The sequence below is a fragment of the Cricetulus griseus genome, chromosome 6 (genome assembly GCF_003668045.3).
Source record: "Cricetulus griseus strain 17A/GY chromosome 6, alternate assembly CriGri-PICRH-1.0, whole genome shotgun sequence".
Lineage (NCBI taxonomy): Eukaryota > Metazoa > Chordata > Mammalia > Rodentia > Cricetidae > Cricetulus > Cricetulus griseus.
Window position 1 is genome coordinate 87,806,320 of NC_048599.1, and position 14,221 is coordinate 87,820,540.

At 35.8% G+C, this 14,221-nt stretch overlaps 1 protein-coding gene across 1 annotated transcript; it reads right to left on the reverse strand.

Annotated features, from left to right (window-relative positions):
• Positions 1–5,604: 5,604 nt before the first annotated feature.
• On the reverse strand, positions 5,605–6,534 carry LOC100771247 (olfactory receptor 4C46-like). The gene has a single exon (XM_027421104.1). It carries the CDS (start codon positions 6,532–6,534, stop codon positions 5,605–5,607), a length of 930 nt encoding a protein of 309 aa, XP_027276905.1.
• Positions 6,535–14,221: the final 7,687 nt, after the last annotated feature.

Sequence of the window (14,221 nt, forward strand, 5' to 3'; positions counted from 1 at the left end):
TTAAAGTTAGCCTAAGTTGTTTTCTTCAAATAACTATGAGGAAAAAACCCAAGAAAGCAATCTAGATATAGGGCAAGTGTCTTTGCCCTGCTCCAAATGATGTGACAAACATTAATGACTCCCCATGGGAGTCCTCACCCTTTCTGAGCAGTGGGTGGGGCAGAGGGGAGAGTGGAGGACTGGAGGGAGAGGGAACTGGGATTAGTATATAAAATAAGACTATTTTAAAATAAAAAGGAAAACATTCTAAGGTTTTCAAATTGAACATAGTTCAATGAGGAACTCTTTAAGGTCAGGGAAGAAGAACAAAGCACCCAATTACCATTTCCTGATGTAATTTCCTTTCTAGGATTTGTTGATGTACATAGGTGATGATTAATTCATTTTACTCATTACTGCCTTCAATCTCCTGATATAAAATAATCTACTGATGAGTGGGTATGCTCCCAAAAGATATAATGTAGAACTGACTGACTGTTTTTCATGTATGAGGGTTTAGGTTTGTAATTCCTTTAAGATTCCTTATAATATTATGTTTCAGTTAATTGGCCCTTCCTTTGTTATTGCAAAACACAGCCTGCTAGTGGAAGATCTGACTGAGAAGAATATCTTTCTTGCCTACACAGTTAATCTAGAACAAGTTGCTTGGGTATGAATGTACATGGGTTCTTGTGATAATTTGCTTTTCACCTACAATATGTTAAGTGTTTAATTATGTAAGGGGTATGGAAGACATACTTTTTATTTGTATTTATTGTATTCCTTCATTTGAAAAGCAAAATATAACCCTAATGTAATTTTTATATTGCCTGAAAGATTGCAGGGGTACATAAGCTGTAATGATAAGAATAAAGATAATGTTAAAGTGAGTTATAAGGAAAACACCCAAAAATAGTTAGAATGAAAATATTTATAAGATAAAATTAGGAAGAGAGCATCAGGATAGTTAGAAAGAGAAGGAAAACATCAAGAGATACAGAAGGGACAATGCTGGATAGAGATAAGGAAAGAGAATATAGAATACACAATGAAGAATACAGAATAAAGAAGGAACTACCAATAGAGTGTGTCATGGTCTTTTTCCCTTAACCCCTTCAGTTAGAAAAGTCTAGTACATGTCCCAAATTGCTTCCCTTTAATTTCTGTGCTCTGGGGGATGGCACCTAGGCAACAGAATCACTATGTAATTTAGATTCAAGCTACATAAACTGTGGTAAAGGAACTGTGGCTTAGGAAGTTGAAACAAATTGAAATGTGCTGGAAATTTTAGATGCAGTCCAAGATCAGAATATACAAGAATCAAAATTTAATTAAAAATCATGAGCAATGGATTTGAGATGTTGCTGACAGTACTTCTTTATAATGTGACACTTCACTGTTATCTTGTTGAAAGCCGCCAAACATTACCTGTGTAACTTACCTTAGTGTTGAGGCCATTGTATATTATTTGAGAAGAAATATATTGGTTTGTTCACAGAAAACAGACTTATTTCCTTTCATTTCTCATGATGAAAGATGCCAATTAACATAGTTTTAAATCATAGATCATCACTACTATGTCTAATTTAAAATTTTTCTCTTTGAGGTACCAAATTGAATTTCATAAAAATTTATTCAATGATTAAAGTAGGGGACCCAGATCTTGCAACACAGGGCAGGTAGGAAGACCACCAGCTCAGTAAGGTCTACATCATCAGCAATCATAGGAAAACATTCATTACTGTTGCCTACACACAGTTGAACTTTGAGGTCAAGGGTGCTCTCACTAATCTGGTGGGAGCTATTAGGACCAATTACAATGACAAATATAATCAAAATTGGACCATTGAGAAGGGAACATACTGGGTTCTTATCTGTGACTCTAATTGCCAAGCTGGACAAAGCAAAAGCTAATAACATACAAGTAACCTATATTAAGTGTGCAATGCTATGATTTATGTACATAAATATAAATTACAAAATTAAAAACAATAAATGGGTAGTGGCAGGGAAGAATCTTACTTTCTACAAAATCTTGCCAGTATTTGTTATTTGTTACTGAAACACCATACATTCAGCTGACATTTAGCACCTCATTATGACTTTGAGCTGCAATTTTCATGACCGTAGTTGCCGTTGAAAGTATTTTTATTTAGCTTTTTGCAGAGTGTTATGTCTTCTTTTGAAAACCATACATTCAACTTGGCAGTTATTCAATTTTTATTTTTATAAATTTATATCTAAGAAATTTGAATATATTTATCATATACCATTTTTATTTTGTACATCTATCTAGTAAAATGTCTAATTCAGGTTTAAAATATTTATCTTCTCAAACACTTATATTTCTTTAGTTGTTGATATCCCAAATCTGTACTGTAACATTTTAAAAAGTGTTGTACATATTGTGTAGAGACAGAATAATACTGGTCTTTGTATATTTGAAATTTTGTCAATAAAGACTTGTTCTCATCAGCTCTATCCATGTTTATGTCCTCAGAGCCTTTTCTTCTAAGAGAAACAAACAACCAAAAAAAAAAACATTAAAATGTTTGTATTGAACAGTAGTAATCTCTATAAAGCACAAAATAGCTGATCACTAAAAGCACTCTTCATCATCAAAAGCAGTGTCTCAGGGAAATTTATCAAATAGATATAACAATAATTAATCAATAGAATTTGTCTAATTTTCTATACTATGTTTGTAAATTTGGCATCCTTTTCTGGTTTCTAGCTATTGGTGAGGGGACCAGCACTCGCATGAATATACATTTATGAATAGACACAAACACATTCTAAAAAATATTTTTAAAAAGAAAGACCACTAATGATAGTGGGATAAATGACATAGAGAGGACAAGATAGACACATGGTTACGGGGTTATCACATGATCTGAGTGTGCAAGACTGGAGCTGGGTTTCTGATCTTAAAGATGAAGATGGAAATCAAAATTCATATTCCTAAATCTCACTTATATCCACTCCAGCAGGCATATGTGCAAATTCCCCAACTGCCATTTATCTTGGAAACTAAAAGTTAATAGTCTTAACCTTCTCTGGACAAATGTAATTTATGGTTATTACCTGAAGACCTCTTAGTGGACAATAAATTGCTGCTATGGACTTACAAAATGAAGTCCTTCTTCCTTAAACACCATGGCAAGTCTACTGTATGGTTGAATATAATTTTCTCCTTTCCCAAAGGGTCTAGGCTAAGACAAGACATCAGGTGAGATAACATATTTTCTTTTACACATAACAGCTTTCTTCAATCCATTCTTTCTCTTAATTTCCTAAAATGGCCTTCTCCTTTAATCTGATTGGTGACTACCATAATTGTCATTGTAGAACTTTCGTCCAGTAACTGATGGGAGGAGATGCAGAAATCCATAATCAAGCAGTGGACTGAGCTCAGGAGTCCAATCCCAGGGATGGAGGAGGGATTGTTTGAGAAATGGGGAGGGGGTCAAAATCAGGATGGGGAAACCCACAGAGATATCTGATCTGATCTTGTGGGAATTCACAGACTCTAGAACAATAGCAAAGGAGCCTGCATGGGACCAACCTAGGCCCTCTGCATGTGTGTAACAGTTCTATAGCTTGGTCTGTTTGTGAGAACCCCAGCAGTAAGATGAGGTTCTGTCCCCTGGCACAAGAGCAGCCTTTCTGGAACCTATTCTCTATAGTGGGATGACTTTCTCAACTTTGATGCAAGGGGGAAGAGCTTGGTCCTAGCTCAATTTGATACGCCATGATTTGTTGAGTCCCTTTGGAGCCTTGTCATTTCTGAGGAATGGACAGGAGTAGAAATGAGGTGGGGGAGGAAACAGGGGGGAAGAGGAAGGGAAAAAACTGTGTAAAACAAATAGAAAAACTTAATTTAAAAAACATTTACAATTCGTTTAAAGAGTTCTCAAATATAGACAAGGAATTTCTTATATAGAAAGGATTAGAAAGAGTGAAACTCCAAGTTCTGGCTTATATTCCTGATTGAGTTTAAAATAAGGATTAGTAAAAATGTCCCCAAATGCAACAGAACTATATTTTCATTGTAAGTGGTAGTCTCAAGTCACAAGGATTTGTCCTATTTTACTGAGGATACTATCATGGCCCTCATTGTAAATATGTTACCAGAAGACATTTAATATGTTCCTTAGGGATCAGTCTCACTACCCATATCACCTTCTAGACCTGTGTCTAAATTTATGTCTACTTTAAAATGTAACCTGTGAACTGATATATTATATAACAAAGGCCTGTATGACTAGACTAATTTATCCTGAAACTTGTAATGATGAAGAAACATCTACAAGTTGTATCAGATTAACTTTATTGATACATACATGGTAGGTTAATATCCATCATTAACTGCTGCATCTCAGGCATTGATGCATGGCTTTGTCAAAGTATGTGGCAGAAACATGACCAAAAGCTTGTCCACAGTAAGTAAAAATGTATAAACATTTTTTAAGTATGAATATAAAAAACAATTAAAGAAATAGAAAACAAATCAGAAAAGTGGGTGGGAAAATCTGTAGAAAGGAAAGGAAGGAGAGGGAAATGATGTAATTATATTTCACTTTCTTAACCATTAAAAAAATATGGTTGGGTAAGATGGCTCAGTATGAAAAGCTGCTTGTTAGGCAACCTGGTAAATGGTGTTTGATCTTTGGAACTCACACAAAGTTGGAAGGAGAGAACTGACTCTGTAGAAGCCAGAAGACTTCAAAAAAAGCAACATGGAATGCATGTCAACTGATGTGTTTACATTCACACACACAATAATAACAATAAATACAACTGAAAGATTAAAAAATAAAAAATAAGAAAGGATGGATAATTTTGCGATAAATTATCATTTAACTCCTTCACCTAAACATAGGAGAGACTAGGGCATAATTTTTATAAAAACTGTAAACAAATTTGTGAACGAGAAGAGTGATACCCTGAATAGTTCTCTAATCATGATTCTTTTTTAGTCAGCCCCTATCATGGGAAAAGAAAGTCTCTGAATTGGGAAAATATCTATATTAAGTTACTATTGAAATTTTTGTTTTTTGTTTTTCCAGATAGGGTTTTCTTTTGTATTGTTTTGGAGCAAGTCCTGGAACTCATTGTACAGAGCAGGCTGGGCTCAAACTCAGAGATCTGCCTACCTCTGCCTCCTGAGTGATGGGATTAAAGGCATTAGACACCAATGCCCAGCAAGTTACTATTGAATTTATAGGATAGCAAAGGATATCTAGTCAGGACTTAAATTCCAAATGCATTATTTGTGTAGTTATATAATATACAACATTGAAAGGAGAGGCTAGAAATTTCTGACATGAAAAAACTTTATAAACATACCTCAGATGGAAGCTTTTCTAGAAGAAAGGAAATAGTCAATTGGTACTTGGCATAAATCAGAGGCTGGGTGTGGGTGTGTTGTTTGGATGATGTATCTGTTGTCACAATTAAATAGCCTGAGTTAGGCTCTTCTAATTTTAGGCCTTCATTTTTGCTTCTCTCAGTGCAACACACATTTAGCACTTATTTATTTTTTCATTGTGTAAATTCTTCCATAATTGAGATCATACAAACTATCCATTCCCTTCTTTCTTCAGTACTTCTGAAGTTGCAGGATTATTTGTGATCTGACTGAATCTTTCTACTAAAGAGTCTCTTAATGGCATTTTTCATCTGACTATTTCTCAAGGTGTAGATTAATGGATTTAGCATGGGAGTTAAAACAATATAAAATATACCAATGGCTTTATCAATGGGTAATGAACCTGCAGGTCTCATGTACTCAAATATGCAGGGTACAAAAAATAAGACCACCACTATCATGTGAGAAACACAGGTGGAGAGGGCTTTACGCCTTCCTTCTGCACTGTGGGCCTTTAGGGAGCACAGGATGACTATGTAGGAGATGAGTAGAATGAGGAATATTAAAAGACAGATGAAACCACTGTTGGCAGCAACAAAGAGCCCTAGAATGTGGGTATCAACACAGGCTAGATCTAGCAAAGGGTTGAGATCACACATAAAGTGATCTATGACATTAGGGCCACAGAAAGGTAGTCTAATAATGAAAAGAATTTGTATACCTCCATGAAGAAAGCCTCCAGCCCATGACACTCCCAGAAGTAAGTTACAGAGTCGTCTGTTCATGATGGCTGCATAGTGCAGGGGTTTACAGATGGCAACATAGCGGTCATAGGCCATGACACTAAGTAAGATGATCTCAGTACCTCCAAAGAAATGTTCCCCAAAGACTTGGATCATGCATCCATTGAATTGAATGGACTTCCTTTCATGGAGTGAATCAACAATCAGCTTAGGAGTACTAACAGAGGAGTAGCAGGCATCTATGAAGGAGAGATAGGCCAGAAAATAATACATAGGGGAACCAAAGAGTTGGCTGTTTGTAATGGTGATCAGAATGAGCATATTTCCAACTACAGAGACTATATAAATGGCCAAAAACACAGGAAATACAATTTTCTTCAGGTGTGGGTTCTGTGTGAGTCCCAGGAGAATAAACTCAGTCACATTGTTTCTGTATTCCATCTAGTGCATGAGACAGTTAATCGTATTTCCTGGGGAAAATAATATACACTGATGTTTATTTAATTTCTTTATTCTAATAATTAATGCTTAGATTCTGTTAATTAATAAAATAAAACCAGATTTTTATTGTAATATTGCAGAAAAACATAGTTCCAGATACTTACGTCTACTTATGACCATAGAGTTGCCTCCTCAGAGATGATAGCTGAAAAGATTATGGAGATGAACAATGGGTAGAAACATAGTATGAAATCATATGTGCTGAAAGTTTGGAATGACTCATAGCCTAGGAGTAGTTCAGATTAACCTCCTAGAGGCAGTTAAATCCACAACGGTTAGTGGAGTGTGCAGTAGTCGTGTGAAACAGCCTTTAAAGCAAAGGTAAATTTTCTGCAGTTTTTACATAAGAAATTGACAGCCAAAAAAGTTAAATCAGTTTTGAGTGGGAAGTTATTAGTGAATTCGAGTAAAATAGAACCTTGGACACTAATATCATGAACTGATGTTTGTGTTTGTCCTTGGCTAAAACACACTGCCACTCATTAGTCAGTAATAGCTAGAGAAGCTAACAGCGTTAGAAGCTTGTGAAGGAGGTCCAGTAATAGACAATTAATACTAGCATTTTTTAAATTGCTTGTGAAAATACAAATGATTTGAAGTAAGTCCAAATTCCATATGTCATGTAGAATTATATAGACACTAAAATGCAAAAAAACCAAAACAGAAATTGATACAAAAAATTCAGGGGAAATGGTGTTGAGGGTATAGTGAAAGTACTTTTGTGTTATTGTAAAAGACCCCATAATGCTTAAGTCTGTGTGATAATTTTGATATAGTCTATAACAAGACTGTGTTCCTGCACTGGTTACTAAGTACCTTGCACAGAGGACTGCTTTTAGTACTTTAAATATTCTGCAATATTGTTTTCTTTATCAAGTTAGAAAAAAGTTCTTCTGTCAATATACAAGATCAAGAACATTAAATGAGATCACTAAACACTGTCAACTAAGGCTGTCAACAAGCACTTGCTGGTTCAGTTCTTCATATACAGCACACAGATTGTTGTCATCATTTTCCTACTTATTTTCATGTTTCCTTCTTTGTAATATGATAACAGAGAAATTATTCTTTCTTCCTCAGATAAGCAGAAAAATTGACAGTGTTATTGACACTACATTACTACTTCTAGTTGTTTTTATACCCCAAATATTAGAGTATTATGCACTCCAAATCATTGAACTATATAACCCATATTATCATGTTAAACATATTATCATGTTTACAATCTCTACAAAGTATCTTAAATAATACATAATGATATACAGCTATAACATTTCAGAAATGATTTCTTTTGATGCAAAGTTATAGAAAGGCCAATTTATGAGATGATATATTTGACATTTCCTTTAATAAAAAACCGAGTGTTGCTGTGTTATTGGAAGGGCTATTTCATCTTAGCCTAGCTTATGTCACTCTTACTGTATATCATTATATAGTAGATGTTACCCAACATTTGGGGACACTATGGAAATGTACTGCAACAGTGACTAAGTACATCAATTAAAGAATTGTAAGAACCAAATGAGAGTTCTGATTCTTCTTGTCACACACCTGGTGTTCATTTCCTGGCACATCAAGCACCAGCTTAATCCCCCATCTATAAAATGACAATAATAATAAGGGTATTACATAATTTACTATGAGAATCTTCCCAAATGGGAAAGCATGCATCATGATTTGGGAACAAGTACCTGACTAGAATTTGTTTTTTAAAGCATGAGGACAAGATAAACATGATTTATAACTTGGCAGCAATAAGGAGAAAAATTTAACCTTCCAATTACTTAGGAGAAATTCTTTTTAATACTTTAGAAAAGCTACAGAGACTTGTAGTAGCCATAACACAAACCCCAAAATTAATTATGTGTGTTTGTTATAAGCTTATATTTACTCACTAAAATTTATATTTAGGATTTTCAATGTGTGGTAAAGATAAACTGTGCTGAACCTCTTGATTTAGCCTTAGTTGCTAAAAGAGGTATCTCGGGGTAAAACAATGATAGGTGTATCTAATTCATCTTTGTGTCATATTGTCTGACATTAAATATATGAAGAATACCAAACATTATGAAAAGTTAGAGTAAGGATGGAATACTCTCTTATTTGACAAACTATGAAAAATAATCTCCTGTGTACAATATGTCACAGTATCAACTAATCATCAGCTGTGTTGAAGGACATACCTCAGCAGATGTAAATCTCAATGTGAGCTCTTGAGTGTTCAGAAGAGACGTGAGAGGATGGGCTTTCAGTATGAAACCTTGACACCTTTTCAAGTATGCAAATAACATGTATTAAATGTATCAAATAGTGTCTCCACAGAAAAATCCTTCCCTCTTTCCTGAGTGTAAAGATGTTTCACTGACACTTGGGTTTGGATCTAGAATGGATTCTTTTAATACACTATATAAAGATGATCTTTGATTTCTGATTCTGTTCCTTCATTGTTAAAGCCAGGGCCTGTCAAGGTTGCAGAAAAGCCTCCATAATATCCAATCTACTCTTGGTGAGTCTTGCAATGGATGTACGGTGTACAATGAGACAACATTTGTATCCTGCATAACAAGGGTATTTAAAGAATTCCCCACAAATTTCAACACTCTTGTTATTGTGCTTTCTCTCCCAGGAATTAATTATCTCCTTTGATGGAAAGGCTTCTTAGAATCCAGTGGTTTGGAATATACTTGTGACTCACACACTGTTCAATGGAGAATAGAATTCCCCAAGCATGGAGACACAGCATGTAGCAGATTCATTTCTCTAACACTGGTTAAAAAATTCTGAATACCATGTCAGCCACAGTGTCTTCATTCAAGCATGAACAATAGGAATGCAGGTTCTCATGTGAGAAATACGACATGGAGTATATATATATATATATATATTATATCTTATCAATGTGACACTATTTCTAAAATGTTGCTTAATACCTAATCCAATGAAGGCAAAATGTTGACAGCCATTTAAAATAATAACTTCAATGACTTTTACTCCCACATTTCTGAGTGCTTTTGATCTTTTCAGAATTTCTACAATTCTTCATATTATGCTCATCTCCATGTTATACTGATCAGTTGGGCTAGTTTGTGGAGTCCAGTCCCAAACAAAACAAAACAAATGACCACAAATAGTGGGTTTCAAACATATTCCTTTGTGTTTTTGGTTATTCAACATTTTGTCATACATACATTAAGGTGATTAATTTTAAGGTACTGAAATGATTATTTTTTAATAGATGATCTCATTAAGCTTAGGCTGACCTCATACTCACTATGAAGCAGAGCATTAGATGAACTCCTGAACTGCTTGACTCTGCTCTCCAAATGCAGTCTCTTTATTCTGCTTATTTTCATTAATCCAATTAGGTCTTTGAAATAAATATATATATATATATATATATATATATATATATATATTGCTGATTACTCTTGTATCTTGATTGTGAGCCTAGTTATTCATTGCTGAGTCATCTCTCCAATTCCATTATGAATACTTTCACTGGCACTCTTTCTCGTCTGTTCTCTAACCCATGTTAAACCAAACTTTCCCACATTCATATCTTCCTCCTGAGCTTCTTTTTCATCTTCTTCTTTCTCCTCCTCCTCTTCCTTCCTTTCTTTGACCCATTGATTTTAATCAGGGTCATCTGAGTGAACACAGGGATATAAATAGCCACTGGCGTATGGTAGGTTCTCTGTTGGTTACACAACTGAAGGTAATGATATTTTTTTAAAATAGTTCATTTTTATTTAATTTGCATTGGTGTTTTTTTTTCTGCCTGTATGTATGTCTATGTGAGGTGTCAGATCTTGGAGTCACAGACAGTTGTGAGCTGGCATGTGGGTGCTGGGAATTGAACCTGGGTCCTCTGGAAGTACAGACAGTGCACATAACCACTGAGCCATCCCTCCAGATCCTGGTAATGACTTTTTCCCCTTCACATTCATCAATAGTTTACACCTCATTAGACTAGACAGTTTGTGGATATATGAACCTCTTACCACACCATGACTGACAAGACATGGGCTGTCTTGTTCAGACCTAGTACAAGTAACCACAGACATTCTGTGTTTATCATTGCACTAGATTTGTCAACCCTGGAAATAACAAGTTACAGCCTTCTCCCTAGCCTATGGCTCTTACAATCTTTAGGCCTCTTTTTAACAATTCTGAGTCTTAAGTCTTATATGAATGTACTAGATAGGTCTGAGCTCTCAATCATCACTGATTTCCAGTACCTTTACTAGCCATAAGACACTAAACGCACCACTATTCAGTGAAAAGTGAGCCTTCTCTTGCTTTCCCTGAGAATAGACTTAGTTTATGCCTATACACATAGAGATTTAGAATCACTTTTATTCTTAAATTTAGAAGCAATGATAATTTTCCCCATGTCTTATAACTTCTATGGCCACGTGATTTTTTCTAGGTTTACAATATTATGCATGATTTCTTTCTTCGGAGTGGGCAGTAAATCTAGCCAGAATTCAGCTGGTTGCCCCTATACTGGTCATGCCACTGATGTAGAAGTAGGCATACTTTACAAAGTACATATCTGCGTGAAAATATAAATTAAGCTGCTCCACCATCTTGCATAATCCCTTTCAGAGTTATCTATATCAGTCTTAAAGGAGTGAGCTTCCAGTTCTGTATCAGCTTGTTTCTATATGTCCTACAACCATGGTGTTTGGTATATTCAGTAATTACGTATTACTAGCTGATTCTGGTGGGTCTCCAAGAGCAATGGAATTAGGTTATGTTGTTTTGCAGCTTCTGGGACCTTCCAGGTAAACAATTTATAAGGAAATATCTCCTAGCTGGTACTGAAATTGTCATTTGATGACTCATGATTTCTGTAATTGGCATTATACACCCATTCATTCTTCTTCCATTCAAATGTACATTTAAATATATATTTTAATTAGTTTCTGGAGTACTATGTTTTCATATGTCTTCTTATTCTCAGTTTAAGTTATCACTCAACTTCCACCTATTACCTTTTTTCCTACACCTTCCTGGTTCAAAACTTATCACAGGAGAATTTCTTGAATCCTACTCTTATTCTGCATCATTTCTATTATCTTCCCATGTTCACCCTCTTCTAACACCCTTTGGCTCCTTTGTTCAGATTCTTGGTTGTCTCTACAGACTTTCCATGCTAAATGCAAAGTGAATATACAGCTATAGCAGCTATAATCTTTATGTAAGAGAGAATATTTGGCTTTTTCTTTCAGATCCTGGATCACTTTAGTGCATATATTTTTGCAATTCCAGGCTTTTTATTGCAAATTTCATAACTTAATTTTTCTTTAGCAATGAATAAAATTCTGTTGTGTATATCTACTTCATTTTACTTATTCATTAACTACTCATTAGCTGATGAGCATCTATGCTAATTCTATCTTCTTGCTTTTTTGAAGACATCCTCAATGAATATGAAAATATGAATGTGTATGTGTTTCTACCATAGAATATAAATCCCTTTGACTACATGCCCTGCAGTGGTGCATCATGCACATATGAAGCATCTATCTGTTTATAGCTTTCTTGGGAACTAATTTTAATAGCGGCTGTAGATGTTTACACCTCCCTATGTGCTAAAAGCTCTCACCAGCATTTGTTGCCATTCATTTTCTTGATAAAGGTCATTCTTACTAGGTTGGGTTGAAAAATCAAAATAGAATTAATTTGGCATTTATTTGATGCCTATGAGTTTTGCACATTAAAAAAAGAATATATTTGTTATTTGTAGTTATTCTTTTTGTTTTGTTTTGTTTTTCGAGACAGGGTTTCTCTGTGTAGCTTTTGGAGCCTATCCTGGCACTCACTCTGGAGACCAGGCTGGCCTCGAACTCACAGAGATCCACCTGCCTCTGCTTCCTGAGTGCTGGGATTAAAGGTGTGGACCACCAACGCCCTGCTTGTTTTTTTTGTTTTGTTTTGTTTTGTTTTTGTAGTTATTCTTTTGAGAGTTTTTTGTTATTTTCAAAGATTTTTTTGAAACATTTTTTAAGATTTGAATTCATGCTAATGGAGGCTTACCACCACCACTTCCTCCCATTGGACTTCATTCCCACAAGATCCACTCTGCCACCCATGCCCACTTACTACAGAATCCACTTCATGGACAGCTGTCACCCTCAACATCAGCAGACACTATAGCCACAAGTGCCACCTTGGAAGAACAAGTGAATGACTATTCTCCCAGCTGAATTGCCCCAACCACCAGGCCCCAAACCTCAGGTCAGACCCAGTGCCCCTCTCCCTCTCTCAGTTCCAGTAAGGCAGCTTGGTCCTGCCCACAACTCCAGTGGAATCCCACTGCTCTGGTGCAGACTCCAGCAACAGGCCAGTCACTGAATGACCTGTGAAGGCTACACCACCACCCCTGCCAACCATTAAAATCAGTTCCCATAAGAACTATTCTACCACCCATTCCTACCTACCTACCCCATTATCCTCTCTTAGACAACCATGCCAACAACATCAGAAGTCCTTATAGGTACAAGCACCACCTATAACCCTTGCAAGAACCAGTGAGTGACTGGTCTCCCATCTATACTGACCCAATATGAGGCCCTAAGACCCAAGGCACATCCTGTATATCCCTCTCCCATCTTAGCCTCAGAAATGCAGCTGGGTCCTCCACTGACCAGCCACACCAAGACCAGCATCCTTCCTATGGTGCCTTTCTGGCAACATCACAGATCCTATAGGCACAAGCACCACTCAGCTACCCCAGAAAAACAACCTTAAAATAAACTTTATGAAGATTATATGAAAATTTTATGGAAGATTAAATGAAAAATTCCCTTAATGAAATTGAGGAATTGACAAAAATTTGGAAGCATAAATATATTCCTTAAAGAAAATGAAGAGAAAACAATCATAAAAGGAAACAGGTCAAGACTTGAAAATTGAAATATAGGCAATAAAGGAAACAAACTGAGGGAATTCTGGAAATGGAAAATCTGGGTAAGCAAAAAGGAACTACAGATAAAAGCATCTCCAGCAGAATAGAGGAGATGGAGGAGAGAGATTATAAGGTGTTGCAGATATGATATAGGAAACAGATTCATCAGTCAAAGAAAATGTTATTCCCAAAATTTCTTAACACAAAACATCCAGGAAATCTGGGACACCATGATAAGTCCAAACCTAAGTATAATAGGGACAGAAGAAGAAGTCCAGGTCAAAGGCACAAAAAATATATTCAACAAAATCATACAAGGATACTTACCCAACCTAAAGAAGGACATGCCTGTGAAGATACAAGAAGCTTACAGAATACCAAATAGACTAAACCAAACAAAAATTTCCCTCTCCACATAATAATCAAAACACTAAATATAGAGAGGAAAGACTATTAATAGCACCAAAGACAAAAGGCCAAATAACATATAAAGGCAGACCTATTGTAAGACCCCCGGAAAGCTCAGGCCTCCAGGATCTCAGCCCAGGACCTCAGCTACCCCAATCACCAGGCAGATTCAAACTGCATGAGGCTTTATTAAAGTTGTTTAACAAACTAACCCCATGTTAGCTCGGGTCTTTCACCTACCGGCCATGGCGGATGGCTAGAAAAAGACAACTCCAACCGTCTGCATAGAGATCTTATAGGGCAGCA

Excerpts from the sequence above, each read along its gene's own strand:
- LOC100771247 (XM_027421104.1), bottom strand. The coding sequence starts at position 6,534 with ATGGAATACAGAAACAATGTGACTGAGTTTATTCTCCTGGGACTCACA.